This window comes from Hermetia illucens, chromosome 3 (genome assembly GCF_905115235.1).
Source record: "Hermetia illucens chromosome 3, iHerIll2.2.curated.20191125, whole genome shotgun sequence".
In the NCBI taxonomy this organism is placed as follows: Eukaryota; Metazoa; Arthropoda; class Insecta; order Diptera; family Stratiomyidae; genus Hermetia; species Hermetia illucens.
Window position 1 is genome coordinate 68,353,865 of NC_051851.1, and position 27,875 is coordinate 68,381,739.

The window sequence follows — 27,875 nt, forward strand, 5'->3', positions numbered from 1 at the left end:
TCGATTAACCGGACTTGTGAATATATTGGGGAAGCTTATCCGTACACGCCATAGGCACTAAACCACATGTAGATACTGCTAGATGTTGAGGGTCCATGATGTGCACGGATAAGCTTTCCCAATACACTCGCAAGCCCGGACCATTTAGTGCGGGTACTACCTATTAGATATACTGTGCTCTGGACCACCACATTAAATACATTGTAGCGTGCAATACTGTCACACTACATGAGTCAGTATGTTGGTAAGTGGAGCCCTAGGGCCACAGTAACATCCTAGATGAAGTACCTCGGAAACTATCTGGCCTTTTCCGCCTTCACGAGGAACTGCAGTGAGCTTTCCAACCAGGGCCTATAATCCGATCACTAGAGCTCCTGCCCCAGGCGCGTGCAAATGCATGCAGGATTACCGCGTTCTGCATGGAGTATTGATCTATAGGAGACCACTCGGCATACCCTGGTGTTACTGAAGGTGTGAAGAGAAAGGAGAAACCCGGAGGTCCCTGTTTTGCCCAGCTCTAGCGAAAGCCAAACTATGGATACTACAGGGAGATCTCAAGTTGCAGGGTAGAAGAGATGCTTTCCTTCATGAATACTTCTGGCTGGTTCCGAAGATCTAAGCCGGATGGACTCTGCTCACCCGCCCATCTATGATTATTTCAGCTTGATGGGATGGGAAGGAGATACGGAAAGCTAGTGTGTGCGTTGATGCGCCTTGTCAACGGCCGTTGCACACAGGCTGTTTAGGCTGTAAATTTTATGAGCAACATTTTGTATAAATGCTCACACACAAAAATATCTCTAACTTCTGCTTCAACGTCGTCCACGTCCAGCATTGAACTAATAATGCCGCTTTGCTTGCCGGTACGCGGATGGTGCTTTCAGTTCACCTGGCACCCGGATGTACTGCGGGCTTTTCCGGCGTAAATGACAGGCCGAACTGAACTTGTATGGAGGCCACTGTAATTTTTTAACGGCAGTAAAAAGAAAAGTAAAAGCTTCTTCTTTCTTCAACATATGGAGACCCTCCTAACAGGGTAAAGTTGAAAATTCGAATTTTATCATAATGATGTTGAAAAATCCAACATCGAGGGGCCTTAACCCTTACCATAAAATGTTCACTTCGTTCGAGGTTTGGGTTGGATTTGACTAAACTTTCCAATATGATTTCCTATGGTATCGTATTCTCATTTTAGGATCTTTATAGAAAATTTTCAAAATATATAGGGAAGTACCTAGGCCTAGATGTTTTATAGAGGCATTTATTTCAGATTTTCCAGTTGGGTAGTTTCTAAGAATGACCTCTTAAATAAGTGATCCGTACTCCCCTGTGAAAATGATATCTAAATTGACACTTACTTCAGAAATTACTAATGCAGATTTTTCAGTTGATACCCCCAAATCTATATTTGGTGAACACAAAAAAATCGCACCCCTTTTTGCAGGTATGGAGACTCCCACACCTCTTTTAGCCAACCTTGAAAGATGTGATTCACTGCATGTTCTCCACAAAACCTTATCAATTGATGTCCATCACATATCTGAGAATCTCAATATTAATCTGCTGAATTAGTGCTGATGAGTCGAAAATTATTCAGCTCAGGTCTCCAAATAACAGGAAATCCGTTCGAAAATCTGGAAACTAGAAGTGACCGGGGAATACCAATCCAAACAGCAGTTCATCGCATCGTACATAACTTCATTTGAATACCTGAGCTGTCATTAAACCAAATTGCGCCCTTCCCACTTCACCTTTTCGAAAAACATTCCTTCTTAGGCACACTTGTCCACCAATTCGCCGAGCCAAACAATCGGCAAGCCACAGCCACAGCGGCAATAACGCGGCGAATTGGTGCATGCGAGCATGTCGGGCAAGCGCAATCATACGTCAAAAACAACAGCAAAACTGGCAAATATCAAATCGACAATCGCGGACCTCACTTCTCGTGCCCTAATTGTGTACGCGGTAATTTACGTTCGGGTGGAAAATCAGATTGGGTGATCGGTACCGAATTTCTCGAAATACCGTGGAATTACAGGAATTAAAGCAGCCAACAATTTGCATATTGGCGATATTTTGTACTGTCAACTAAAACAAAACAGAAAAGACGAAACGTGTGTGGCAATAAAAATTGTCGCCCTCGTAGGTAAAAAACGACTGAATAAGAAAAAGAAGTGTGTGGAGAGAAGAAAAATTCGCGTTCGGCGTGAAAGGAATTTCTGGCCATTTCACGCTGGCTGGCGAAAATCGTGGATAAGCCGCCGCGTCGCTGTAAAATCGAGATACTTGCGGAGTTTTATTTCCTGTGCGATGCATTGGAAATAACGCGTGTTGAATTTCTCCATCCAAAATCGGAAATAAGACGGGTTGCGGTAATTGCTCGACATTTTCATTGGCGCTCGCGAAAAGCGACGCGATGCCATTTCCAGTGAACGTACTCGCGGAGTTCTCGTCATTGTCTTTTTCGTGGAGTAGTGAAATGTTTTAAACGGAATTCCGTGGAAATAGGCAAAAAGACTTGCACTTGGTCCGCAGTGATTTCGGGAGGCGGCCAGAAGGTTCTGTTTGGTGGGGGAATACGGAGCCTGGCGCGCAACTACGACGCCAGGAAAACGGCGATTTCTGGAGGTTCGCGTTGTTTCACGAAATGCAAATTAGTTCTGCTCGAATTAATATGCGACCACAATGTCCGAGATGAAACGTGTTGCATTCACGACATTAGGCACTGACCTACCGTCAGTCAGGCGATCTTCGAACGGGAATTTTTCTGCAGCCGCCTTGTTCCAAGATGACGAAGCAGCGATGCTTCCACCCTCAACCGGAGGAACCACGGACGCGGCATCGACTTCGGCCACCAGAGTGACGTCACAGGGCCACGGTCCTAAGACATTTCGTTTGAAGCTGGAGCTGTTCGACCCGAACGTGGACACGTTTCCTGAATTCAACTACTCGAAATTGGTTCATGTGGAGAAGGTAAGTGCAAGCGTAAGGGAGATGGGATATGTAGTGTTCGAAGACAGGGATCCTCAAGGGCGCCGGGGGCCGGGCTAAGCTTCGGTCGCAGGACGCACCCGCTTGAAGAAATCTGGATTTTCCCGCTTATGTTGAGCTTGATGTCGTGTTCACCTGGCGTGCATGTTGTGTGCGTGTGCATTGTCACCTCTTTCCTTTCTTCTTGCTGGGAAGATTGCCATCACGTTGCCTCTTCTCGTCTTGGTTTCTCTTGTTTTTTTCTCGTCTTATTTGCTCGGCGATGTCTTGAAGATAATTTCGCGCATGCGTGCGTCATCCAGACATTTGACCATTTGACAGCTGTCCGCTGGGTGCACTACGGTTCGGTACAGCTCCCCATTGATTGTCACAACTTTCACTTTTAATATTCGCTAGGAACGGATCGCAGATTGGTTTGTTTGCACAGAAGTGGTTGTCTGAAGAGGGACTTAGTTGAGAATTTGAGCGTTCCTTCTCTTTTCAAAGTGGGAATTTTTCAATTTTAGGATATATAAAATTATATAAAAAAAATGTAGGAGTAAATTGCACGCACACAATGTTCGCATTATTTTCGAGAGACTGTGATTTGATTTACATTTGCAACGCACAATATCAAAGAGCGAATAGTTGACCTCAAACTCCTGAAGGTTGGACAACAATTGAGTTAGAAAAAATATTCGTAAACAATTGGCATTGGTTTTTCTTTATCTAGGTAAAGGTTGCAATTTTTTTGTTTCGCTTACGACTGGTTACCTCTTATCCGCACGATCATCACAATTAAGTAATGTTTTATGTGTAAGGTATTCAGAACACTGCAATTCCTCCTTCGTTCTTGTTTTCTTGCTTTTTAAAGGTTTTGTGTGAAAAAAAAACCTTATTAAAATCGGTTGAATGGCTATGTGTCCGTCTATTTGTCGGTCACACCCGAATTACTCGGAAGCGGATGAGCCGATTCTCACGAAATTTGGGAAGAAAATGTGATCTGTGTGTATTAAGTTTTGGGGGGGAGGGGGGTTTCTCATACCTGCGAATTTTTTTTCACAGAGCATAGTCATGTGGGGTATCAAACGAAAGGGCTCGATTAGTACTTCCCGAAACTGATATTATTTCCTATGTTAGATGAGGCTTCAAAATGTGTGCAACAAAAAGTTAAATAAATCTCGTTCTCGGAAACCTACCCAAACGAAAAACTGAAAAAAATCACTGTAATGCACCCATATGAACTCTACGCCTCGAAATACATCCCGTTCTGGTATCTGCACAAATAAAGTTAATAATAGTATATTACTATGTTTTACAATAGAAATTTACTCAAAAACCCTCCTTAAGTTCACCCTAGATAATATAGGAGATAATCCTGGAAAGTTTAAACGCAAACCAACTACTATTAACAAAGTTATTGGCAGTCAAATGAGTGCATTTCATGTAAACTTATTGTATTGTATGACGTCATCAAAATATGTATAAAGTGAACTTATATGAGAGGCGGGGTCCATGGAGACATTTTTCTTTTTAGGTTTTTGTTAGTTATTTGAATATGAGTATCAATTACTGGAGACATGCATGTGTGTATATACGTATATGCTTCGTGCACAGAGTAAAGTGGAAATAAGTGAAGAAGCGTTAGAACAATTTCGTGCACAATATTTATGTCTTTAATATATATGCAGATATGCATGTTTTGTTTGGCAATATATGACGAAATATTTTGCCCTCTTTTACGTAAGTATGAATGGAAAAAGTTTCATAGAGAGTTGCTCAATTAAATTACATTTTTTTTTAAATAATCAAGAAACCCAAGAATAACTATTAGTTGAATGCGCGAGAAGTATACCCATGCAATATAAACAACTGTTTGAGGAAAATTATATTATAATAATCGTTGGCGCAAGAATCCATATTGGATCAGGGCTTTGAAGTGTGTTAGAGCACTTCATTCAAGACCGTAACGTACACTGTAGGAGACAATGTGGTCAGCATTGCTTATATTGATTGGAGGAAATAAGTTTCACAGTCCTATAGGATTTAGTTCCCTCATTCAGTAGTATTAGATCAGAGCCTTGAAGTGTGTTAGTGCACTTCATTCAACACCGTAACGGTACATTACAGTACACAATAGGAGGCAACGTGGTCAGCATTCTGCTGTCCCGAAGTTATTACCCTGATTTGACTCAGGTACTCATTCACAGCTGAGTCAACTGGTATCCGACGTCAAATCACGATATAAATCTCACTGCTACCAGTGAGATTTGCATTGCGGTCTTTTGTACGACAGCCTTGTGCTCTAACTATGCAGACAAGAATATACTTCGGACAAAAATGTTAAAATAAGAAACAGTTTATCATTTTTAAAGTTTTGTGTGAAACAAAATCTTATTAGAATCGAGACGGTATCTGTCTGTCCGTCTGTCTATCTGTCACACCCGATTTATTCGGAAACGACTAGACCGATTGTCACGAAAGTTGGTGAGAGTATGTAATCTGGTGTTCCCTTTACATGCAGTAAGTGGCGCCATCTTGTGTTAAATTTAAGGGGGGCTCCCCATACATTGAATGGTGGGTGCAAATTTTTTTTTTCTCAGAATGTAGCCATGTATCTAATGAATGAAAGGGCTCAATTAGTACTTTTCGAAACAGGTTCAATATTTGATGTTGGGTGAAACATAGGGGACTTACTCCCTCAACATATGACCAACAAAAAAATGTAACAGGTCTCGTTCTCAGAACATATCCAACCGAAAAATTTGAAAAAATCGCAGTGGTGCATCTCTACGAAATCTAGGCCTCAAAATATATCCGGTTCCGATATCTGCACAAATAAAGTTAACAATAGTATATTTCCACATTTTAGAAATGTACCCGGCAGTCCCATTGTGTTCATTCCAGAAGTACATTTGGCATGCGTGTAATGAAGAACATAATGCACAGTTTGGTCAAGTTTGAAGAAAATCCAACTATTATTAATAAAGTTATAGGGGGTCAAACTTCACAATTTTTTGTGAATTCCGTGCACTCTACAACCTGCATGACGTCATCATCACATATCAATTCGTCAATACAACAACGAAATGAGTTCTTATGAATTGGGTCGCAGAGAATTATTTTGTTTTAGTTTTTTAGTTATCTGTCAACCAGACATGTGTGTATGAAGGTATATAATATATGCGTGCTAATGAACTTTGCGGGTAGTGCCTAATTCAAATAGATATATGAAGTTGTTTCGTATATTTGGATGATGTTGTGGTCGCTTCTTCCACTGAGTCTGAGCACTTAGCCCATCTCGAGTGCATTTTTCAACGTTCAAAACACAATTTCAAAAAAGTACTCCTATTATAATTCAGGGATATTAGAAATTATACTGATTTCCGTCCGTAACTATTTTCTTTCTGCACAAAACTCGTTCCTTTTACAATGACTGCCAACTATCTTGTTAACTCTTTTTTCTTATTATTATTTTTTATCTGACGTTTCTCGCCACCTACTCTGTTCCTCACTCTTGTAGCGGGGTCTGAACTGAGTGGAGCGCCGGTGACGTCATCTGTCCGCGACATTCGAAATAAATTTCGAATGCCGCGAATCCTGCCGCGCCACAAAGTAAATCGGAAATATGGGTACAATCAATTTATATACGTGCACATATGTGTACAGTATTCGGAAATAGGTTGTTTGTTTATTTAGGGTGAGCTTGATATCTATGGCTGTAATACGTACGTGTGTCTCGCAGTTTGGAAAAATATGACGGATTATGTTGGATTTGTAGCTATATACGGATAGAAAAATATGCGTTGAAATTTCTTACATAAGGTGAACACAAAACCTTTATATCCGAAGCGCGAGCTTCCGGTATTCCGACTTGTTTCTTCTTTCCTAGCTACACGTTCTTGTTATCAATACCTATGGCCAGTGGGGAAAATCCTGGAATTTATCACATGAGTACAGCCCAATATTCTCAATATGTTTTGTAACTATGGTCTATGTTAATTTTCATTAGAGACTGCTGATTGGACTTATTTAGTTATTAAAAAATAAAATTGTTCCTTGATTTTGTGATTTTGTCTTATCTGCCCAGATGCACATTTCGGTAGTTTCATGCAACCCTCATCAGTGGGCTTTGAAGATGAAGACGGAGATGTAGTCACACTTATACGCTAATTCTTAATCATAATATCCTAACAAGTCTACCGAGAAACTACTTTGAAAAGCGGAGAATAAGCGTTTCCTACATCGGTGTTCAAGTGGGTTTCCGGAGTTTGCCTATCTATAAAAAAATTTCTTAGGTGTCAAAGCTTTGCATGCTTGACCTCCTTCAATATTTCCATCTCGCCCATTATGTGTCGTTCTACCGTATATTTTGCCACGAATGATCTAATATGTTGCCGGTTCTGGTATTTGGCTAGTTTTGCCTTCTTTAGATGCTCTTTAACTCAGGCATGACCCAACCTTTTTGTTTAACTAATGTGTGACTTGGGGTAGCTATATTCCCTGCGATACAAAATTATGTAATTGGTAAATTAAATTCACATTAAATGAACTGGAACTGCTGTCACACCACCCCCACCCATAGGGACTACGACTAAGGACATTAAAGCTAAAATCAAGCACTTTGAAAAAAAACGGGGAAATATAATATACGCCGCCAAGTGGAATAAATTATAAAACCTAAAAACCGCAAGTAATACTCCATCCCGAGAGTCAAACAACTCAACAGGAAAGATGGCTACTACCTTAAAGTTGGCAACGCAATAGTAGCGATTATCAACTTCCTTGCTCTCAGTAGTGAGATCACTCAATTCGGACTACCAACCTGAAAGCCTTCTATGCCATCAGTTACTCTGAGTAGTAATTAACATCCGCTTCTGCGCTTCCCCATGGGGCTCAAAAGATTTTATGAAAAAAAACCAGATGGCTCGCCTGAAGGTTTAATAGGTTGAGGTACCAGATTCGCTGCAAAGCATGTTTTACCCAACTTGGTAAAAGTGTGATTCTTTGTCTTAATGGCAGGTTGAAAGCCTTATTGGTTTATTTCGGTTACTGCTATTATCTTCCATATCGCTTATGGCAGTCAAGAGTGCTCTCCTGCTGAGACTACAATGATTGTGCCGTCGTATGGATTTCGAGTGAGTCTATCACAACCTTCGAGAGATCCACAAAGAGTCCTTTTAAGAGTCTTCTTCAGTTGGTTTAAAAAGCCACTATAGGTTTCCCTATAAATCTATATAAGCTTGGTACTTAATAAAATTTAGTTATTACCCTGCGTGCAATTGTTCGGCTCAGTAGTGATCCAAGCGAAAGTTAGACAGTTCACTGTTGCATCAGAAGTTAAGTTTTCTGTTGTTGCTTTCAGCATTAGTTGCGTTTTTTTTTTTCAGTGAAAGCTCTCACACCGTGTACAGGGTTTAGCATACTAGCCAGCTTGGTAGTCTCCCCATATATGACCTCACAGGTCTCCTACGGGGCTATAAATTGTTTGGTGGTTGGCGGGGTAATTAAATTGCTAAGAATATTATACGCCAGCTCGAACGAATAGCAGTCCCACGACGGAACCAGGCGCGGGCGGTTCAAAATCCAGAACGTGCTATGAGACCACCATTCCAATTTTGGACAAGTTGTTCGAGCTCAGCTTTGTTGTGAGACTTCAGGAAAATATATGTATAGAGCAGTGTGTAGAACACTGGACGTTGGGTGTCCCGTGTGGCAGTGTTCATAAGAGGAATAAAGAGGAGTGGGCGAGGGGGCGTTTCTTTAATGGACAACGACAGAGGCACGAAGTAGTTTTAATGTATCAGTCAATTTTACTTTTCAGATGCGGTAGAGCAATTTAGCATACCAAATTAGCTTGTGTGACACACGATCTTCCCTAGATCCAGAAATACAATGGAAAGTGGACGATGCTTCTCAAAGTTCTTCTACAAGGGTAACGTAAACTATGGCGCTTTCTTGCCATTCAGGTGGTGTTTAATAATCCTAAATAATAATAATAATCGTTGGCGTAACATTCCAATTGGATCGGAACATGTTAGAGGATTGATATGCATCAATCGTGGAAAAATTGCAAGAGAGATGTCTTCGATGGTACGTCATGTAATTGGCGCTAACGTGAATTCACTTGCCAAGATTGGTCCGAATATCGAAGTCGATGGTAAGCGCTGATACGCTGGATGGTGATTTGAAGGCCTCGCAACTACATCCACATCAGGTTTGATAAAATAAAATGGCGCAAACGATCACGACGGGCCGACCTCGCTTGTGAACGGGATAAAGGGTAAAGAAAAAAAAGTCACGATAACAAATCGATTTGAACCACGACCTTCCACAACGACAGACCAGCGCTCTAGCCACTTAGCTTTCCGGGCACCTCCTCAATAACGCAAAACGCAAAAACTCACTGAGTCACAGTGTTGGATCTCAACTTTGCGATTTCTTCAGCTCAACTGGAATTTTATCGGGTCCTGTTGTTTTCCCAATTGCATTCATTTGTTTTGTTCCTCAACTTCTCTGGCACTGCCAGTCGTTGGAATTATTGCTTTCCCGGTTATATTAGTTTGATCGCCTATTCAATTTCAATGGTGTTGACAAGTGGAGTTTCTTTAAATATTGGCAGTGTCTGCTGAAGTGATAGATGACCAAATTCTTCTGTTGATATCTACGTGAAATAAGCTTACCATCTGCTCGCCGTCACTCTTTGGATGGTTAACTTCCTACATCTATTTCTCCATCATCTTTTCCTTTGTCTGAGCTTACTCCATGGACATGATGTTCGAATGCATTGACTGTCTACTCTCCCTAAGTGGTTTATTGGTCAAGTCTCGATGATGTAACACGAGCTCTATCAAATTATCTTTTTCATGTTGATAACTTTGTCTTCATTGGTATTCTTTGTTCTTAGTTTGTTATCATTTATTTTTCAACTGTTTTTTTTTCGCTTGGCACCTATTTTTTGCCGTGCCAGTGTAATTACATCATTCATATAAGCCATTATCTGGGACGATTTATGAAGTAGCGTGTCACTAACTGGTGCTTTTCGAATAACATGCTATAATGCAATGTTAAAATGTTTAGGGTCAACCCATTGCTTTGCCATCTGTTATATAAACTTCGATATGTGATCATGTCGTGGTGCTGAGCATTTCTTTGAAGTATTGGGTATTGGGTGTATGATCTTCATGTTTCCAATAACTTTCTATGCTGCGGTTTTGTATTAGTGTCCTGTCAACATTTTACGCATTATTCATGTTTTCGTCCTGTGGTCGCTTTTGATTATATGCACTTTCTTCCGAGTTACTTTTTGTTTTATGTTGAAATTCGTGCTCCATTTGATAAGTTGGGTTTCCAAGAAATACAGGATTAATTCCGTGGAAGGTAAATCTGGGAGTGGTTGCCGTGTCCTCTTAACTACAATTAAAAATCAAACAATGGCTCGTAGATTCAAAAACAATTCCAGAAAAATTGCAAGGATTCGGAAGGCTTCGTTATAAAAGTGGAAACTAGTCACGGAACCAGAAGCTCGGCGCTTCAGTTGTGAAAGGGTTGGTGCATTTCTTATATATTCGTAGTATATTATGTCAGACTATTCACTTTAGTTTGTGATACTGATTGCAGTAAATTTGCAGAAGGGCGGTAATTTCGATCTATTATAACTTTGTTGGTAATGGTAGTATCATGCTCTATATTATAGCAAAATTGTATGATCCTAGGATGAACTTCAAGGGAGTTTTTAGTCAATTTAAAAAAAAATAGTATTATATTAAACTATTATTAACTTTATTTGAGCAGATATCGGTTTGGAAGTTTTTTCGGATTCCAGATTTTCCGGTTGGGTAGCTTCTAAGAAGGGCTTCATGAGAGAAAAGAGCAATTGTCAGCCCACGTATTGCACTCCTTACCATCGAATGTAAGAATTAAGTCCAGATTTGAAAAGTGCTAATCGAGACATCCCTGTTCCATGTATGGGGAGCCGCGCCTCTTCAAATTCAAAGTAGGATGATGTCACTCCCTGCATGCGTAGGCATTCATAGTTCTCACTTGTCCACCAAATTTCGTACCATTAAGTGTAGCCGTTTCTGGAAACCGAATTAATAAGGCTTTGTTTAACACGAACCCTTAAAAACAAATTATTTTCAGGACATTCAGAATGCCTATTTCACATTGCTTCTTTTTCTTATTTTCAATGAGAGTGCTTCAGTTTTCAGTTCCATTATCATTTAATTAAGCAGCGCGGCAGGATACATCAACGGAAATTCGAACTCGTTGCAACATTCGAGCAAATCCGTAACGATGCTGGCTTAACAAATTATTGTCATTTGGTACTAATAGCGCCGATTGTCTGTCGGAGTGGATACGAATAGAATGACCCCCTTAGCTTTGTCTCAGGCATTCCACTGCTGCCTGCAAAACGGTATATATCTCTGCCTGGAATAGGGTCGTCAGTTTTCCATTGGGCTGGGGCAGTGCCATGATATGTTTTTCCAAAAACATCAATTTGCATGGTTGATACATCGGTGAAAATTATTATGTTCGTAAACCCAGAAGACCGTAACAATCGGTCGGCTCTTCTTGCTCTCTGGTGATCCCGAGAGAACATGTTATGCATATGACCCACAGGCATAAGACTATCCAATATTTACTTGTTGAATATTTCCAAAAGGACGCGTTGCTGTGCAAAGATGGTTCAAAGGTAAAGCTTGTGTCTGGTTAGGTGCTTTCCACTTCACCATCAAGTGAATGGAAGATTAATTTAGAATCCATCAGCCTTACTTCACTAAGCCTATTAACGACTGAAATTATTCCTAGCCATACTGACCAGGAGCTCAAACTTAGTGGATAGTCCTAACATATGCACAATTATAATATCCGAGCATTTCCATACGTCTTAGATACTCGGTCTGCGGTTACGCTTTTCGTTATAGAAATTTGCGTGGCCATTTTCGAGTTTTAGTCACTGTTGTCTATTTCCTTCCTTATTTGTGTAGGGCCATAAACTAACCACCATAATAGAAGAAGTTCGGAACATCGGGATCATTTTACACACAAAAATCGAATGATAAAGTTCACTTTGCCACTCGTGGGAGTAAGAATTTTAGCGCGTTTGTTGTTTGAATTCTCTGGCATTCAAACCATTCCTGATGCAAATTAACATTTGCAATGGTTTTGAAATCAATGCTAAATGGTGCTGCTAATCTACATTCTACGCCGCCATTATTTAAATATAGCCCTTACTTTTGAATATGCCTCGAGCTTTGCACAACTTTAAACATTCTTATTCTTTGAATAAGCGGCATGCGCACCCCGTTTTATCGAAAACACATATCTTGTGATTTTAAACATCAATGCTGTAGTTATTGTAAGAGCCTTCTATTGTAATTCGACTAAAATAATTCGTTGGTTATGTGTAAATTATGTATCTTCCACCCCGGTGAAGATTTTATTACTGATTTTATCAAGGAAACAAATTCTTGCAAATAGCAATGATTTTGGGACCCGCAAGCCTTTCGGTGGTCCGGTGCAGGACATTAGCGGTGGCACCGAACTTGATGTCGCTCGACACATAAACAACATTAAATCCTCAATCGCTGCTTATCTGTAATCTAGTATAATTATCTAAACACCAATTTTACTGCTTCAACGTACCGACCAGTTGTCGATAGACATGCTGGATAAGAAGGTAGAACTAGCAGTGGTTAGGTCACATTTTAAAGGGCACGTAACTTCATTGCTGACTATGCTATGCCGGATTGGCTAACAACTGGGTCGCCCCAGAAATATGTGACGCCGAACGGTGGAGGAATAATGTAGGCTGACCTGCGGAAATGTGCACACCACGCTGAAAATCAAATTCGTGTATATAGACTTAGTGGAAACTTTGAATATAAGCAGAAGTGAAAATATTTCACTACATTCACAAATTAAATTAATTTCTAAAATGTATTTCTTTTCAGAAAAAATTAAAGAAGCTTTCCAAGTCGAATGGATTTTTAGATCCCTTTGAAGAGAACGATGATGACGTCGCTCGAATTGCCAAAGAATTTGAAAAGAAATACAGCGGTGGATATGCGAGTAAAGGACGGCGTAGCAAAAAAGATGATTACTATGACAAAGGAGCTGGCTATGATGAATCCGATTCTTTCATAGACAATACAGAAGCGGTAATTAGATACACACTTTCAGGAATACTGTGATCTGATGGTTTCTGCTTTACAGTACGATGAAATAATCCCAGAAGAAGTTGAAACTGTAGGTGGGGGTTTTTATATTAATTGCGGAGCTTTAGAATTTACCCATCTAGCTGAAGATGATAAAATCAAAGCAACCAAGCCCAGGAAGCGAGCATTGTCATCTTCATCTAGTAGTGAAGATGAAGACGAAGGAAAGAAGAAGCAAGAAAATGGAAATGAAAAAGAAGCGGTAGAAGAGGCAATCGAAGGTAATACTTCACCTAAAGAAGCCACAACCAACGGGAAGGTTGGTAACGTAGATAAAAGGCCAAAAATAGCGGAAGATGTCATTGATCAATCTGCTAAATTGGTACGAAATCAGAAAGACAAAAAACCGGAAAAGGCAAGGACAAAAGATGTCGACAGTGAAACATATTCTGATTCAGGTACAGAAAAAGAAAAGGAGAAAGACAAAGAGAGAATCGTAAAGACTATTACGGTAAAGGATATGCTCAAAGCTAATCGTGATAACTTCCGTAAGATGCAACAAGAAGAAGATGGCTCGAAAGGACATCAGGTAAATGGCGGCAAAGTGTCCGATTCAGAGGATTCGTCAGGAACAACAACTGACAGTGAAGTCGAGACTGAGCCACCAGATAAGAAACGGAGAAAATCAGTAGACGGTGACGAAGGGGAAAGTATGTTTGTTAAAATTCAAATTTGAAATGTAGATCGCCTATTTTGCAATTAATAATAAACAATTTTTTTTTACAGAAATGCGGACTTCTGATGTCAAACTGCCAGATGATCTTTCAGAAGATGTTCGTAAGGATATCGAAGAGTTGAAGTGTGTGGTCAAAGCATCTAATCAAACAGGAAAACCATTGCACTTTACAGATCAAATGATCGAGATTTTTCTGAGGTAACTTTTTTTGAATCTATGAAAGTCACTATTTAGGGAATAATTTGGTGTTCTTTCAGGATTGATGATGCTTGCAGTTGCCTTGATAAAGGAGTTCGTAATCAAATTTTCGCTCATCTTGAATTTCAGTTGTCGCTAGCAAAATACTATTTCTTACGGAAAGCTCGAACCTTGCGTATTAAACAGGAGAAGAATAAAACGAAACGGGCCTATTTGAAGCTGAAGAAAACTGTTGCAGAAGTCATGCCGTCCATATTATCCAGCTATGAAGCAAGTTGTCGGAAAGTAGAAGAGATGAGGTTATTTAGTTTGTTTTTATTACGTCATCACGGTGAACACTCGATTTTTCAATCTAATTGGGGCAAAAGATAAGAATAAGTAAAATTATCGGCTATCGGCGTTGGTTTCGATGATTTATATCCTATTGGAAACCTATAGATGCATTTGAATGATCTTAACAGAAACGACATTTTTATGTTATCTTATTTCGTAAAGGCCGATTCACACGAGGTTTCTTTGCTAATATTGTAAATGAACTGATATTCGAGACTTTTTGCATCTATTTAGGGCCACCTTGTATTGGGCGCAATGTACGCCGTTAAAAAAGGGGATTTGTTATTGCCCTGTACGGGGAAGCGAAAACTGCTACAGATATTATTGATTTCAGAACCGTATATCGCATCATGAAAGAATTGACGTGTCATCGCAAAACTTTCGACGGTCCTGTGAGGGAGTTTATCGGTCGACTTCTCATTCACGACGATATGCAGCCGAGGAGTTCGCAACCGCGTTACATCCAGTGAAGTTTGGACTCTTGTGGATATTGTGATTAGACACCGTAGTCCGTGGAAAGAAGAATCATCTCGGCGATCAACGCGCACAACAGACCAAAGGCGCTGGGCTTCATGATTTCCCTGCGGAGCTATTTATTGCTGCTCCTGCAAGTTGTGCAGACTTGCTATTTTCACTTATACGGACCACTTTTCCAAATAGGTGAAGATCCCCTTCTTCGATAAAATTCTGAAAAGGGCACCAATCTTGAGTACGACAAAGATAATGGCTAAAATTATCTTGGAATGCGTCAAAGCGACAGAGAGCAGGCTGTTTTTCGGTCTGGATCCTTCTACATTGACCACGTCACATCCAGCGGATCATTTTGGAGCGGTACACGGAATACAGATCTCAGCTACACCTGTTCTTCGTCAATTTCGAGCGTCTGCAGGGGGTGTATCTGTATCTATAGAAGCTAATAGCCTTCGTTACATCCGAAATGAGGATATCCGTGATCGGTATGGAATTGCGTTAATCGTGGAAAAAATGCGAGAGGAGTTGCAGATGGGAAGCGACCATTACTGTTAAGCAGGCCGGTCAGTTACGCCTGAGCAGTAAACAGTCCATCTGGTTGAAACACCATACACGTAACGGTAGGCTAGACAGCACCAGCATTTCAATTTTGTCCGCGAATAGCGTTGAGACGCAAATTTGATGTATTTTCGTATTTGAGCATTTATAAAAAAATGTTTCCCAGCGATGAAAAGGCCCACTCAATTCTCATTGAATAGACGGCATGTGTAGCGACCGTTTTGCCCGATCTTCTTTCCGGCCAGCCGGATGGCCAAATCATTTTTCAATCGGCAGCCAGATCCCACACAGGTTCCGGGTGTCAGTTTACTGCGGAATGTTCAGATATAACTGACATGCCGGCCTGATCCTATATGACAGGCATTACCCGTGGGTGCGTCAATGAGAAGAGAAAGGAGAGTTTCAGTGGATAGGTTCGAAAGACCTGGGGGAACTGAAGCGCATTTTAGAGAATCATCAACGATGGCGCATAGGTATAGTTGACGCGCTATGCCCCATTAAGTGGTGAATGGCAACTACATATATATCTAACAAAAAACCCCACGATCCCTCTTCCTAACCGGAGCGAGTGGTAACCAAACTAAGGATGGGCTGGCAGCAACATCCAAAGGTTCGTATTAACGATGATATGTTTCAACGCAAAACGACCCATTTTTGCAAAGGACCTGTCAATCGGCTTCTAGAGCCAGGAGAGTGATGTCGTATGCTGTAACTACGGCACATTATGAATTTCGGAAACATTGAGTTTTGTTTCTAGATGCAAAATAACTGATAAGCAAATGGGATAAGTGAATACGATATTTGCTTCTATACTTTGTGGGTCGGTTTCCTTGGAATTGAAGAATTGGCTTGCGGAGGACCATAAAAAAGATGTAACCTAGAGCTGGATGCATGAGTATGACCCTCAAACGAAAAGCAGGAGTTCACAATGGAAAAATAATAATTTGCATTGTCCTAAGAACACACGTCAGTCGGACTTGAAGGACATTCTCATAGTTTTTTTTTACTGGAAGCAAAGCTTGGCCGAATTTCGTACCAAAGGGTATAACAGTAAACGAAACGATAAACAGATAGAGGACCAAAAATATGGGCCAGCGGGTCGCTTTGCATCATCATTACGTGACAGTCCGAAATTCGCATCATGCCATTTCGAGCTCTGGCCAAAAGAACCAGACCCGAATAGAAGACATTTTTTGACAATGAGGCGGTTATGCCAACAGCTAAAAACCTTTCAAAAAAACGTCCAGAAAGGCCTCTAATCAAGAAACCGCGGTTGTGATAAGTGCATGACTAGTCGCCTTTTCGATCATGTGGTATATATGGTAGTTCGGAATTGATTTGGTTTTTTCTTCAGTGCCAGATTTCGCTTACAGAATATACGACTTCGAGATATATGTAGACTGTAAAATCGAGGGTTTACTGGAAACAACATTTTCATTTAAACTTGTTCAAATGTTAACTTTTCAATTGAATTTACAGAACAATCGCGTCACAAAATAATGTTGACCTTGCAGATTTGCCAAAGTATCCAAAGAAAAAGTTCATCTGGAATGATACTATAAGGTAAATTTGATAATATGAATATTGGACAAATATTTGAAGCATTTCTATTTCAGGAATTTACTTTTTGAATTGTATCAAGTACGATGGACTTCATACCTTGTCCTGCGGACACGTAAAGAACCACTTAACGACTTCATTACAAACTACTTGAAAGAGAAAGTCATACCTATCTGGCCTCAAGGTTGGATGAAGTACGAAGAACTGAAAAAAGAGTTGGAAAAACGAAAGAAACCAAAAGACAATAAAAAGTCTGAAGACGAGGAGGCATCCTTGTCAAAAAGAAATGTAGAAATAGATAAATTGCCGTCAATTCTTTCGAACAACAGTAATGTGTCGATTATATCCACAAAGGATCTAGTTGTAACAATCTCTACTAAAAGCGATAAGAAAACAGAAGTGCCTCTTTCAAGTAGTGATTCATTGACCGTGACACCGATTTTATCAGAGCCCAGTAGTGGAAGCAGTAACAGACCGGGAATTGTAAATAAGGTAAGATAAGCTGCCCTTCGTGTTATGTTGATGTTTTTCCTCAAATTCAATTTGATATTATTTTATCTTCAGACTGTTGACAGTGCACATCAAAAATCACATAAACCAAGTTCGGTTCCAAACGCATCTTTACTGATATCGTCAGCGTCAGGTCCCCGCAGCGTCAGCCCTTTAAACTTGCATCAAGTCAGCGGCAACGTGAAGACAGGACATGCCTCGCAGACAAATCACAGCAGCAGTAAACACAGTAGCGATAGTAAAAGTAATAATTTTCCTTCAAGTAGCTCAAGTAGTAATAGTCATAGCAACCAACCCGTCGCTAAGAAACAACAGCCAACGGCGACTTTGGATTTGACATCACCTGTAAAAAGATCTACTGATCACAGCATCAACAGTATAATGTCATCCAGGACAACGCCCTCGCCAACACATCATTCCAACAATAACAGTAGTGCTTCGTCCGTAGGGAGCACGTCTCAGGCGACGTTGGCGCCATCTAAAAGTTCCACCGGTTCGAGTAGTAGTTCTACAACACCTTCCGATACTGCCATAACGCATGTTATTACTGTAGATAATCTGAAAAATACCTCAGATATAATTAACACATCAAATAAATTAATCAGCAATAATAATAGTGCTAACAGTAATACAGGAGCTAATTCCAATTTTGCCGGTTCGTCAGGTTCTTCGACAACGAACGGAGCAATTCGGATACGAAGCGTCGCGAGTGTTAACAGTTGTTTGGAGAAAGAAAAAGAGCGCAGGAAGGAGTCAACAACAAACTCTGATCACATACGCCCATCTAGTCGCGCCAGCAGCACTACAATAGAAGACTTGAACGTGGGCAGCGAAAGTGACAGTGACGGTGTGGAGATCGTTGGTGTCTTTCCTGTCTCCAATAAGAAAAAGAAACAATCACCACCATGCTCAATTTCGGCGCCTCCAGTAACGACTTCAACGGTGCCAGTAACGATTCGTACAGGCAGCAAGCACAAGGATAAAAAGCCAAGTAGTCATACGAGCAGAAGTTCATCGCCTAGCCTTGCAAATAATGCAGTTGCGCAAAACCTGAAGAAAGAGCACAGCGGAAATAGCGGAGGGAAAACTTCAACTGTGAACAGTCGGTATAATGATTTGGACCCTGTGAGCAAAGAACGGAGAAGCGGTTCCAGTGCTGACCTCAGCGCCACTACGGCAGCTGCCACAAATAATGATAAAGATAACGAATTGGATGTGTTTCAGATCATGCAAGCACTTAAAGAGCTAGAGGTGAGTTTGTGCAGTTCTTATGGGTGTTTGATATGTCGTTAAAAAGCGAGTCTCCCGTTTCTGAATTTTGATTTAAAATGTTGCTTTTTGATGAACGTTGTTGTAGAGCATACATTTCTTTGCAATGCTTCCATGCACGGCGTTAAATATGTTCAAAACGAATTTCGTCAAAACCCTAAGGGAATCAGGTTTCGTGCGAGGTTAATGTTAAATGTTCATTATTAGTTATCGTCTAAGATTTTGCCGTTTGATCAATTTATCGAAAATTGAAAAAAAGAACTCGGAGGTGTACTTATGGTTTTGAAAAGGAGAATCATATGCTGATAGGCTTCGACTTATATAGTATTGATAACAAACAAGTTATAATATTCAATTCCATTCCTTGTGCAGACCAAACTAAACAAGACAAACAAATCGAGTGAAGCGCTTACAATTTACAATCAGTACAATGGTCTAGGATGGCGGCTTGACGAATATTTCAAGTCATTGTCGGCAAGCAAACGGATAGAAGCCTTCACGCATTATAAATTGAACGAACCCTTCAAGAAATGAAGGTAATTGCAAACAAATTGTATTCCGTTTATGATTTGCACGTATGATCAGTGAAATTGGATCTCGAAAAGTGATGGAATGGATGTAATAACTGTTAGTTGTTTTCAGTAAGGTTTCTAGTAGAGTACCCGATGGGACTTTTCAACTCAAGTTTCCATCCAATTCACAGTTATGCTGCAGTGTATTAATTTTGTTGAGTAATGGCTTTACAAGGGTGGTCTTCTTTACATAATCCTTAGAGATCAGTCGCAAGCAAACAGCCAATCCAATTTTGACAAATAACCTAAATATCTGATTTAATTTATATGCGAAACGGAGAATTTGTTGATTTTGAAAACAGAATAATTCTAATTAGTTATGAAATATAAAAATACTTCGAAGATCTCAGTGAAACCAAAATTTTCAGTCTTGATGTCACTCGCAGCATGACAGCGCTAGATCCGCGTTTGCTGTTTTGTTTAAAATTTGGAAACGCAGATGTCTCAACACTAAAATCAAGTGTAGGTTGCTCGGTGCGAATGTTCGCTCTGTGTTAATATTTGGGGAGAGTGCATGGAAAGTAAACAGCGCTTTTACTCAGAAGCTCCAAACCTTTATTAACTGTCTCCACCCTGTCATTGGTGTACTCTGGCCTGAGAAAATCTGAAAGGAAATGCTGAGCTGACGAACGGGCCAAGTATCGGTAGACGTGTTGATGAAGACGGGGAAGTGGCAATGGATAAGTTAATATTAAGAAAGGGCGACAACTCCATCGTTAGTTATGTTGGATAGTAGGAATGCACTATCCCAAGATAGTCGACGAGTGGGCCGCTCTAGAAGTGCCTGGTGTGGAAAAATGCAAGCTTCTCGGGAAGTGCTGGCGGGAGCTGGAACACAATGCAGTAAACTTTCAATGATGGTGCATATGTGTGGTTGATGCTCTATGTCTAAAATCGCAATTATATATAAGAGATTTGTTGCTCGTCTAGGCCTGGTTGGCACTTCTGCAATCCATGGATTAGAATTAGGCAAAGGAAGGATGTTGTGTTCCATCAAGACAACATCAGGGCGTACAATCTTGAATGACACGCCAAAAGTTCCAAGAGCTTGGATTCGCGGTTCTACTGCATTCGTCATATAGTGCACATTTGGCATCAAGCGATCATCAGTCTTCCTACTATTTGCACAGTTTTCCTGTTGATACAATACTAACCCTAACGTTTGTGGGAACTGAGCAAGTTTTCTGTTAATGGGGACGAGGACTATGGAGTTCCAATAGCGGTAAAAAAGAGCCAAGGGCGTTTGTTCCGAATAGGCGGTTCTGAGCCTTTTTTTTTTTTTAAATAAGAAGCGTTATTTAGCGGACGTTTCTTAATTTAAAGAACACTCTTTTTTTAGCCGGAAAGCGTTTCTTAATTTGTTTTGTGTTTTTTGGCAGTAAAGGACGAAAGTTGCATTATTTTGATCAGTACTGGCAGATGAAATGAATTTATGAAATAAGTCAATTTGTGATGAAAACGATTTCTGTGAAAACCATTGCTTTCACTACAGATTGACTTATTTCATAAATTGATCTGCCAATACTGATCAAAGTGGTGCAACCTTTGCCTTTAAATCAAATAAACAAATTAAAAAAACCCGATTAGATAATATTTCTTATTAAAAAAAAAGGCCTCAGAATCGCCTATTGGGGAAAAAATTGCCTCGGTTTTTTTTATCTCTACTGTACTTTAAAATTATGCATCTAATATATTGAAACAAAAAGAACACTGAGATTTGCTTAAACAATTTCAAATGTGGTGTCCATACCATCTTCACGGCCCCAGCGATGATTGGTAGAATTTCCGTTTATGGTTAAAAGTAAAAGCTTTTGATTGCGGTATTTGTCGCAAACTTTGTCAGAATAAAATAAAGAGATTTTTAAGCCAACTTTTTGTACCGAGTAAACTTAGGTAGCGCATTATTATCAGTGCGGATAATATGACTACGACACTGAAGACGCCTGTCGCAACTTCTCCATGATAAACGACAACTTCATACCGAAGACGAATGTATCCATTTCATAAAGGATCAGCGCAACATCTTCGTTTCCATTGTGTGCTGCAAGGCGACGAATGAATGTTTCTAGTTTACGCTCAGTTTTAACGCTCTTATGTTACAGTTACTGACAGTTACTGAAGGAAGTTTGCTTCTGTTATACAGCAACACTGATTTCAAACTAGTTTTTGAGAAGCCAATAAAGAGCTGTAAGTAACTAACTCATATTCTAAACTTAGCCTGTTTTTTAAGACGAATTTAAATCAAATAATAAATTGCTTAGATCATTTTGTGTGAATAAGTGTGGGTATTTCGAAGCAGACGGTTCGTAAGTTGGGTCGTTCTTTTAGATGCGGTAGGAGCCGCAGATTCAACACTTTCTGATAGATTTGGGGTGGGATTTGCCGAGGAGCGGGAAAGATTTTTTTATTAGGCCGGGAGTGAAGGCTTTAACAAAATTAAATTGATTCTGCAATTTCAAGGAGAAAAGTATAATCTTCCACCCCGGGTCTGCAATGCGCCCAATTTATTTGATAAGTGAAGAAAATATTCATTGAATTTAATATTTATCATCTCATTTAAATTGTCATACAAGGGATACTAAATGGAGGAGGCGGTTTGAATTCCCTACCCGTCCTAGCGGACGGGTCTAGTTTTAATGTCCTTTGCATGAGTCAAACAAAGATCACTTGATCTTTCGATTCGGTCCAAATCATTGGTATGGCGAATGTTTAAACTGGGTTTTAGATGACACCAGGATTTGGGCTGCTTATGCATAAGAAAAGTTAATTATCCATATACGTATCCACAACTTTCCAGATTATGTAAGCACTTCGTGGCCCATTTGCAACAAACCTCAAAAAATTTCCATGTTTCCTATTCACTCGATTGTGGAGTCTATACTCCATTCAGCATCTACATAGTCTATTTGTCGTTATTGTTGCTTTTCGCTATTTTTATTTTCAGTGAAGAGGGACTCCAGAGTTATTTCTTTTACTTGTGTCAATCGTACTCAATGATTCTTGTCTGTAAAATGGTGAGCCAGTGGTGAAATCTCTGAAACATAATAGATACCGAGATAAAGATAATCGAAACATTGTTGTTGAGGACATGAGTTCTGAAGCGAATAATGTCCCCACCTTGAAACGCATAATTACTGGCAATGAGACATGGGTCGATGAGTTCGACATCTTTACGTATTTGAATAAGTAAATATTTTTGTATTTACACAAGTGAATACGAATACGGCTGCATTCTTACGTCCGAAAGTGGATACAAACGTTTGTCTCATACAGACACAGACATTTGCCTGACACAAGCACAGAAGATGTCTGCTTTCAAGTGATTTCTCTCCACAAAGTAATTCTACAGACTTGGAAATATCTTTCGAATTTATATGTACATACTCTTTTGTCTATACCTGCAATTTTCTTATTGGACCCCGACTCCACCATACATACGTACAGCATGATCAGATAATTAAAGCGCTAGTATTCGCTATCCAGGCGAATACTGACATTTTAGGGCAAAAAATCAAATTCGTACTTGGAAATATTAATTCAACAGAATTCGTATTCACACTCGTAAATACGAATATCTTTATATTCGCTTTCGGACATGAGAATACAGTCATATTCACTTATTCGAATACAGACATATTTGTATTCGTGTTCATAGAAAATCATAGTACGAATTTATTCATATTCGTATTTACGAATACAGATATGCCCAACACCGTTACTCGCGTTACTCGACCGTTTGGTGGAAATTGCAGTTGTCACTACAGTGCAAATTGGCATCAGATTGTATTCTAGTGTGGTATTTAATTTTTACCACTTTCTCACGACTAATTGTGAGAAAGTGCACTCTCATTTGATTGCAATCAATAATTTTCAAATTTTTGTGTTAACATTACTTCTCAAGAGATTCCGCTCAACTGGGTAGAATTCCGTTTCTTAGCCAACCGGCGCCAGCGGACACGCGTTCGTTGTCTGGCGCAGTCAGAGATGTAAAGCGGGTTTCAAGCATTGCTCAGCTCCCAGCTGAAACCTAAGAGCTTCGGCGAGAGAAACTGCAGCGGCTGACTGGCGGCCGTTAAAACAGACGCGGTGTGTTGTGTGCCCCCTGGAAGAAACGCAGTCTGCCTAAGATGACGGTATTGGGCTTGTTTCAACCTTTAGTCTGATTCAGTGCCCTCTACGCTTGAGGATTCTGCCACCCAGGATAGAAATTTCGTATTTCAAAAAATTAATGAACACACACAATCCATAACACATTATTGGTGAAGCATAGTGGGAATTCTCACTGGTCATTGTCGGCTGAACTATCACCTAGGGAAGCTAGGGATATCTACGGACACTGCCTGCAGGTTTTGTGAGGAGGAGGACGAAACCTCTATACACGTCCTGGGACAGTGTCCGGCACTTGTGCAAAGTAGGTCGAGACATCTAGGAGAACACTTAATACCAGATGCAAAGCTGAAACATCTGGAAGTGGGGAACATATTAAAGTTCCTAACGGTTACAGACCTGCTTGAGATACTATGATCAATAGGTACACTATAACCAGTAAAAGGGGCACAATGGTTCTTCAAGGACGCGGTGCGACTCTCCCTTAACAGAATAATAATAATTGGTGAAGCTTGCTCCCAAATTATGTGCAAATTGATACCACGTCTTTACTCATAATCGACTTTTGAATAGCCAACAAGGAAATTATAAAGTGGTCCCACTCCTTTGATGAAGCTGCAAATAGTTGAGATAATTTGAACTGAAAAAGATTGGCGATTATTCGGATCAGAGTATGCTGAAAAACTAGGTCAGAATTTTCAGTGTTTTAACTTGAAAATTCATCATCATTATCATCAACGGCGCAAGAACCGGTACCCGGTCTACGCGTGCCTTAATAAGTAACTCCAGATATCCCGGTTTTGCGCCGAGGTCCACTAATTTGATATCCCTAAAAACTGTCTGGCGTCCTGACCTACGCTATCGCTCCATCTTAGACAGGGTCTGCCTCGTCTTCTTTTTGTATCATAGATATTGCCCTTATACACTTTCCGGGTGGGATCATCCTCATCCATACGGATTAAGTGACCCGCCCATCGTAACCTATTGAGCCGGATTTTATCCACGACCGGACGGTCATGGTATCGCCCATAGATTTCGTCATTTTGTAAGCTACGGAATCGTCCATCCTCATGTAAGGGACCAAAAATTCTTCGGAGGATTCTTCTCTCGAACGCGGCCAAGAGTTCGCAATTCTTCTTGGTAAGAACCCAAGTTTCCAAGGAATACATGAGGACTGGCAAGATCATAGTCTTGTACAGTAAGAGCTTTGACCCTATGGTGAGACGTTTTGAGCGGAACAGTTTTTGTAAGCTGAAATAGGCTCTGTTGGTTGACAACAACCGTGCGCGGATTTCATCATCGTAGCTGTTATCGGTTGTGATTTTCGACCCTAGATAGGAGAAATTGTCAACGGTTGTATTCTCCTATCCTTATTCTTCTTCGTGCTTGTGTTTGACCAGTGCGGTTTGATGTTGGTTCGTCTTCGGTGCTGACGTTGCCACCATATATGATATTTAGTCTCGCGCCGATCGCCGCCTGCTCGATCTGGATGAAGGCAGTTTGTACGTCTTGGGTGGTTCTTCCCATGGTGTCGATATCGTCAGCATAGGCCAGTAGTTGGGTGGACTTAAAGAGGATCGTACATCTTGCATTTACATCAGCATGACGGATCACTTTCTCGATGGCTAGGTTAAAGAGGACGCATGATAGGGCATCCCCTTGTCGTAGACCGATGTTGATGTCGAATGGTCTTGAGAGTGATCCTGCTGCTTTTATCTGGCCTCGCACATTGGTCAGGGTCAGCCTAGTCAGTCTCATTAATTTCGTCGGAATACCGAATTCTCTCATGGCCGTGTACAGTTTTACCCTGGCTATGCTATCATAGGCTTTAAAGTCGACTTGAAAATTATCCAGCATAATTCTGAATTGTAGTTTATGTTGATTAGTTTGAAATATCCCTTTCGTTGGGGTCAAATTCTGATTAGATCTTGGAGTAAATCCCATTCATTGCAGCGTAGCAGAAATTGTTTAACCTGTTACCTCTGTTATTACTTTTCTTTATAGAACAGGTGTGACAACTCGCATTATGGTATTCTGAGTTTATAAATTGTCATGTACATTGCGAAATTTAGTACGCTCATAGAAAGCATACTTGTCCGCTATACTATAAATCTCCATTGCACAATTGTGATGCTCCTTATCTGAATCGGGATCCGCAGTCTCTCTAACCTGAATCGTTCTTCAACTTGTTAGCACTGATGAAGGGAACAATTGGTTCCCGAAATATCGGTATTTGCAAGAATAAATATCCACACCAACGAAAAAGAAACAGCAAGTTTTTCATTATTTCAGATCATTAGTTGTTGGAAACACCGCATAATTTCACTCAGATTTCATGACTTATTCAGGACATATTTCTTCGGTTCACAAACTAAGATAATTGCGATTCATTGGGCCGTTTTGTCTATGCATTAAAGACGCCGTGAAAACGCACCAACATTTACAAAAAAAAGTTGAACAAGGCACCAAAAATTTACCTTTCAATATTTTCTAATAATTATACTGTCCGCACGTTAAAATGCCGTTTATTTTTTTTTCTTGAAGATGAGTACAGCAACCTCTAGCATGGGAGACGGGTGTATAAATTGCTCTGTACTTCAATAACGAACTATGATATCGTGCTAGAAAAATGATTACGCATACTTAAGATATTAATAAACATATGGCGAAAAATTGGTATTTGTCTTTTTATTCAGTTTTTCACAAAAAAATTCCTAATAAGCGAAAAAACGGCCTTCACACGGAATGACCCCCTTAATATTCTAAGTGTATTCCTGAATCCCAGCTCGAAGGAGTTCGTTTTTACTTCTACTCCAGGCGCAGTTGTGCCGCTAACTTTATATAAGTTTGAGCTTAATATCTCCAGTAAATAATTGCTGGGAATGCAAGTATTCGTCGTCCTTTACTTGAGAGCTAACTTACAACTGATCATTTTATTTGATATTTATGAACTTATTCTCTAACGTGCTTCATATCTGCAACGCAAATTTTATAATCTGCAACTTGTCTGAAGATTACAATTTCTGTTCGTATTGTTAATTGTATTGAAACCTTTCGGAATGAAGCGGAAGCAGGAAGACTACACGGAATGTGATGGCGTATATGCGGCTTAGCTACGAGGTAATTAATTGGTGCGAGGGTCGATGATGCCCAGATGGTTATCTTGTCGATGTTTCCCCATTCTATGTATCACATACACGACACCAAAGTGTCGTCGAACATGAACCATGCTTTTCCTTCACCATAAAAATTCAAGCGATGCGTCGGGAATCGAATCTCCTTTATTTAGTTTTCTTGGCCAGAAACTGAAAAAAGCCTGTTGTTTTCGCTCTCTTGAAAATAGTAAACCGAATTTTCCATTAATTTACTCTCATAATATTTTTATTATCACTCTAAAGTATTAATTTAACATAATTTTCTAAATTCACCTTATTGTTCTCTTTTTTTTAACAGGAAATGCAACAATCGAATATTCATATATCAAGCAGCAAATCACCTACCAATAGCCGGCCAGGAGGAGGTAGTCATGCGTCACCTATAAATTATATTTAATTTAAATTCAATCAATTGTGAAAATGACACAACTAGTCAAGATCCAATTTTGCCCTTTTCCAAAGTTGTATATCAAATTTTATATCCGTAAATCTCTTTCGAAAAGAGGTGACTAAATAATTATTATGGGCTAGGTGAACATTGTATAGCAGATAGACTAGTAGCTATCTGATTCTGATGTATATTTTATTATACTGATAAGCTATAGAAAACAATGTAGAGATCTCACGAACCGAACATTAAATTTCCTTTTAATTCCAGTCTTTCTCTTACATTTCTTTTCCAAAGTATATTTTATTCAATAAATTTGGCATTCGAGAATAAATTCGTGAGGTTTGTATGTTGTGATAAGTTGTGTCATTTTTTCATGGTAATCAACACAAGAAACAATTCTCAGACAAATAACATTGGTTTTTTACTTATACTTGATTATTCTATTTTTGATGTAGAGTTGGAAAAGCTATGAGAACCACTAACGCAGTGGTGTACCTACATCAAAACCGTAGTGTTGAGAAAATTTGTTGAAGGTATTCAATATGTTGTAAAACATTTGTAAAATCTAATCGTTGAGTTTTAATACAAATTCATTTACGTATTGTGACGTTCACTAATGCTTTTCTTTGTTTAATGCTTCAGTTTTTTTTTTCATTTCCGTTTAGTTTATTTATTTTATCAATTTTTGGCATAATGTTATCCGAATAAGAAAACAAAACACTTTGTATATTTATAAAAATATTGACTTTGTAAATTAGCTTTCTTTTTTAAAAAAAAACAAGAAGATGCAAAAAAATAGTATAAAATTTAGAGTAACATAATCTACATAGCGATATAAATGGAAAGAGTGAATTATCTTTTAATAAAGTTCTATATTATGTATAT

The 27,875-nt window shown here is 39.7% G+C and overlaps 1 protein-coding gene across 5 annotated transcripts; it reads left to right on the plus strand.

The window, feature by feature from the left end:
* Window positions 1–1,838: 1,838 nt before the first annotated feature.
* On the plus strand, window positions 1,839–27,875 carry LOC119652919 (yemanuclein). Of its 5 annotated transcripts, none has more exons than XR_005249616.1 (11): window positions 1,839–2,973; window positions 12,927–13,133; window positions 13,189–13,840; window positions 13,917–14,064; window positions 14,124–14,363; window positions 16,906–16,989; window positions 17,043–17,478; window positions 17,551–18,747; window positions 19,138–19,301; window positions 26,898–26,964; window positions 27,446–27,875. XR_005249616.1 is itself a non-coding variant. In XM_038057309.1 (11 exons), exons 1-10 carry the CDS (start codon window positions 2,686–2,688, stop codon window positions 19,297–19,299), a joined length of 2,994 nt encoding a protein of 997 aa, XP_037913237.1. In that variant the 5' UTR covers window positions 1,840–2,685; the 3' UTR covers window positions 19,300–19,301; window positions 26,898–27,004. The 5 variants fall into 5 exon arrangements, 4 of the variants coding, with proteins under 4 accessions (XP_037913234.1, XP_037913237.1, XP_037913236.1 ...); XM_038057309.1 differs by lacking the exon at window positions 27,446–27,875 and having other exon boundaries at window positions 1,840–2,973; window positions 17,551–17,740; window positions 18,161–18,747; window positions 26,898–27,004; XM_038057306.1 differs by lacking the exon at window positions 27,446–27,875 and having other exon boundaries at window positions 26,898–27,004.

What these genes read in the sequence shown, in the direction of transcription:
- LOC119652919 (XM_038057306.1), top strand. Translation starts at nt 2,686, where the DNA reads ATGTCCGAGATGAAACGTGTTGCATTCACGACATTAGGCACTGACCTA. An exon ending in ATGATCGAGATTTTTCTGAG is followed by an intron (nt 14,065 to 14,123) that starts GTAACTTTTTTT and finishes GTGTTCTTTCAG; the next exon opens with GATTGATGATGCTTGCAGTT. An exon ending in CGGAAAGTAGAAGAGATGAG is followed by an intron (nt 14,364 to 16,905) that starts GTTATTTAGTTT and finishes TTGAATTTACAG; the next exon opens with AACAATCGCGTCACAAAATA.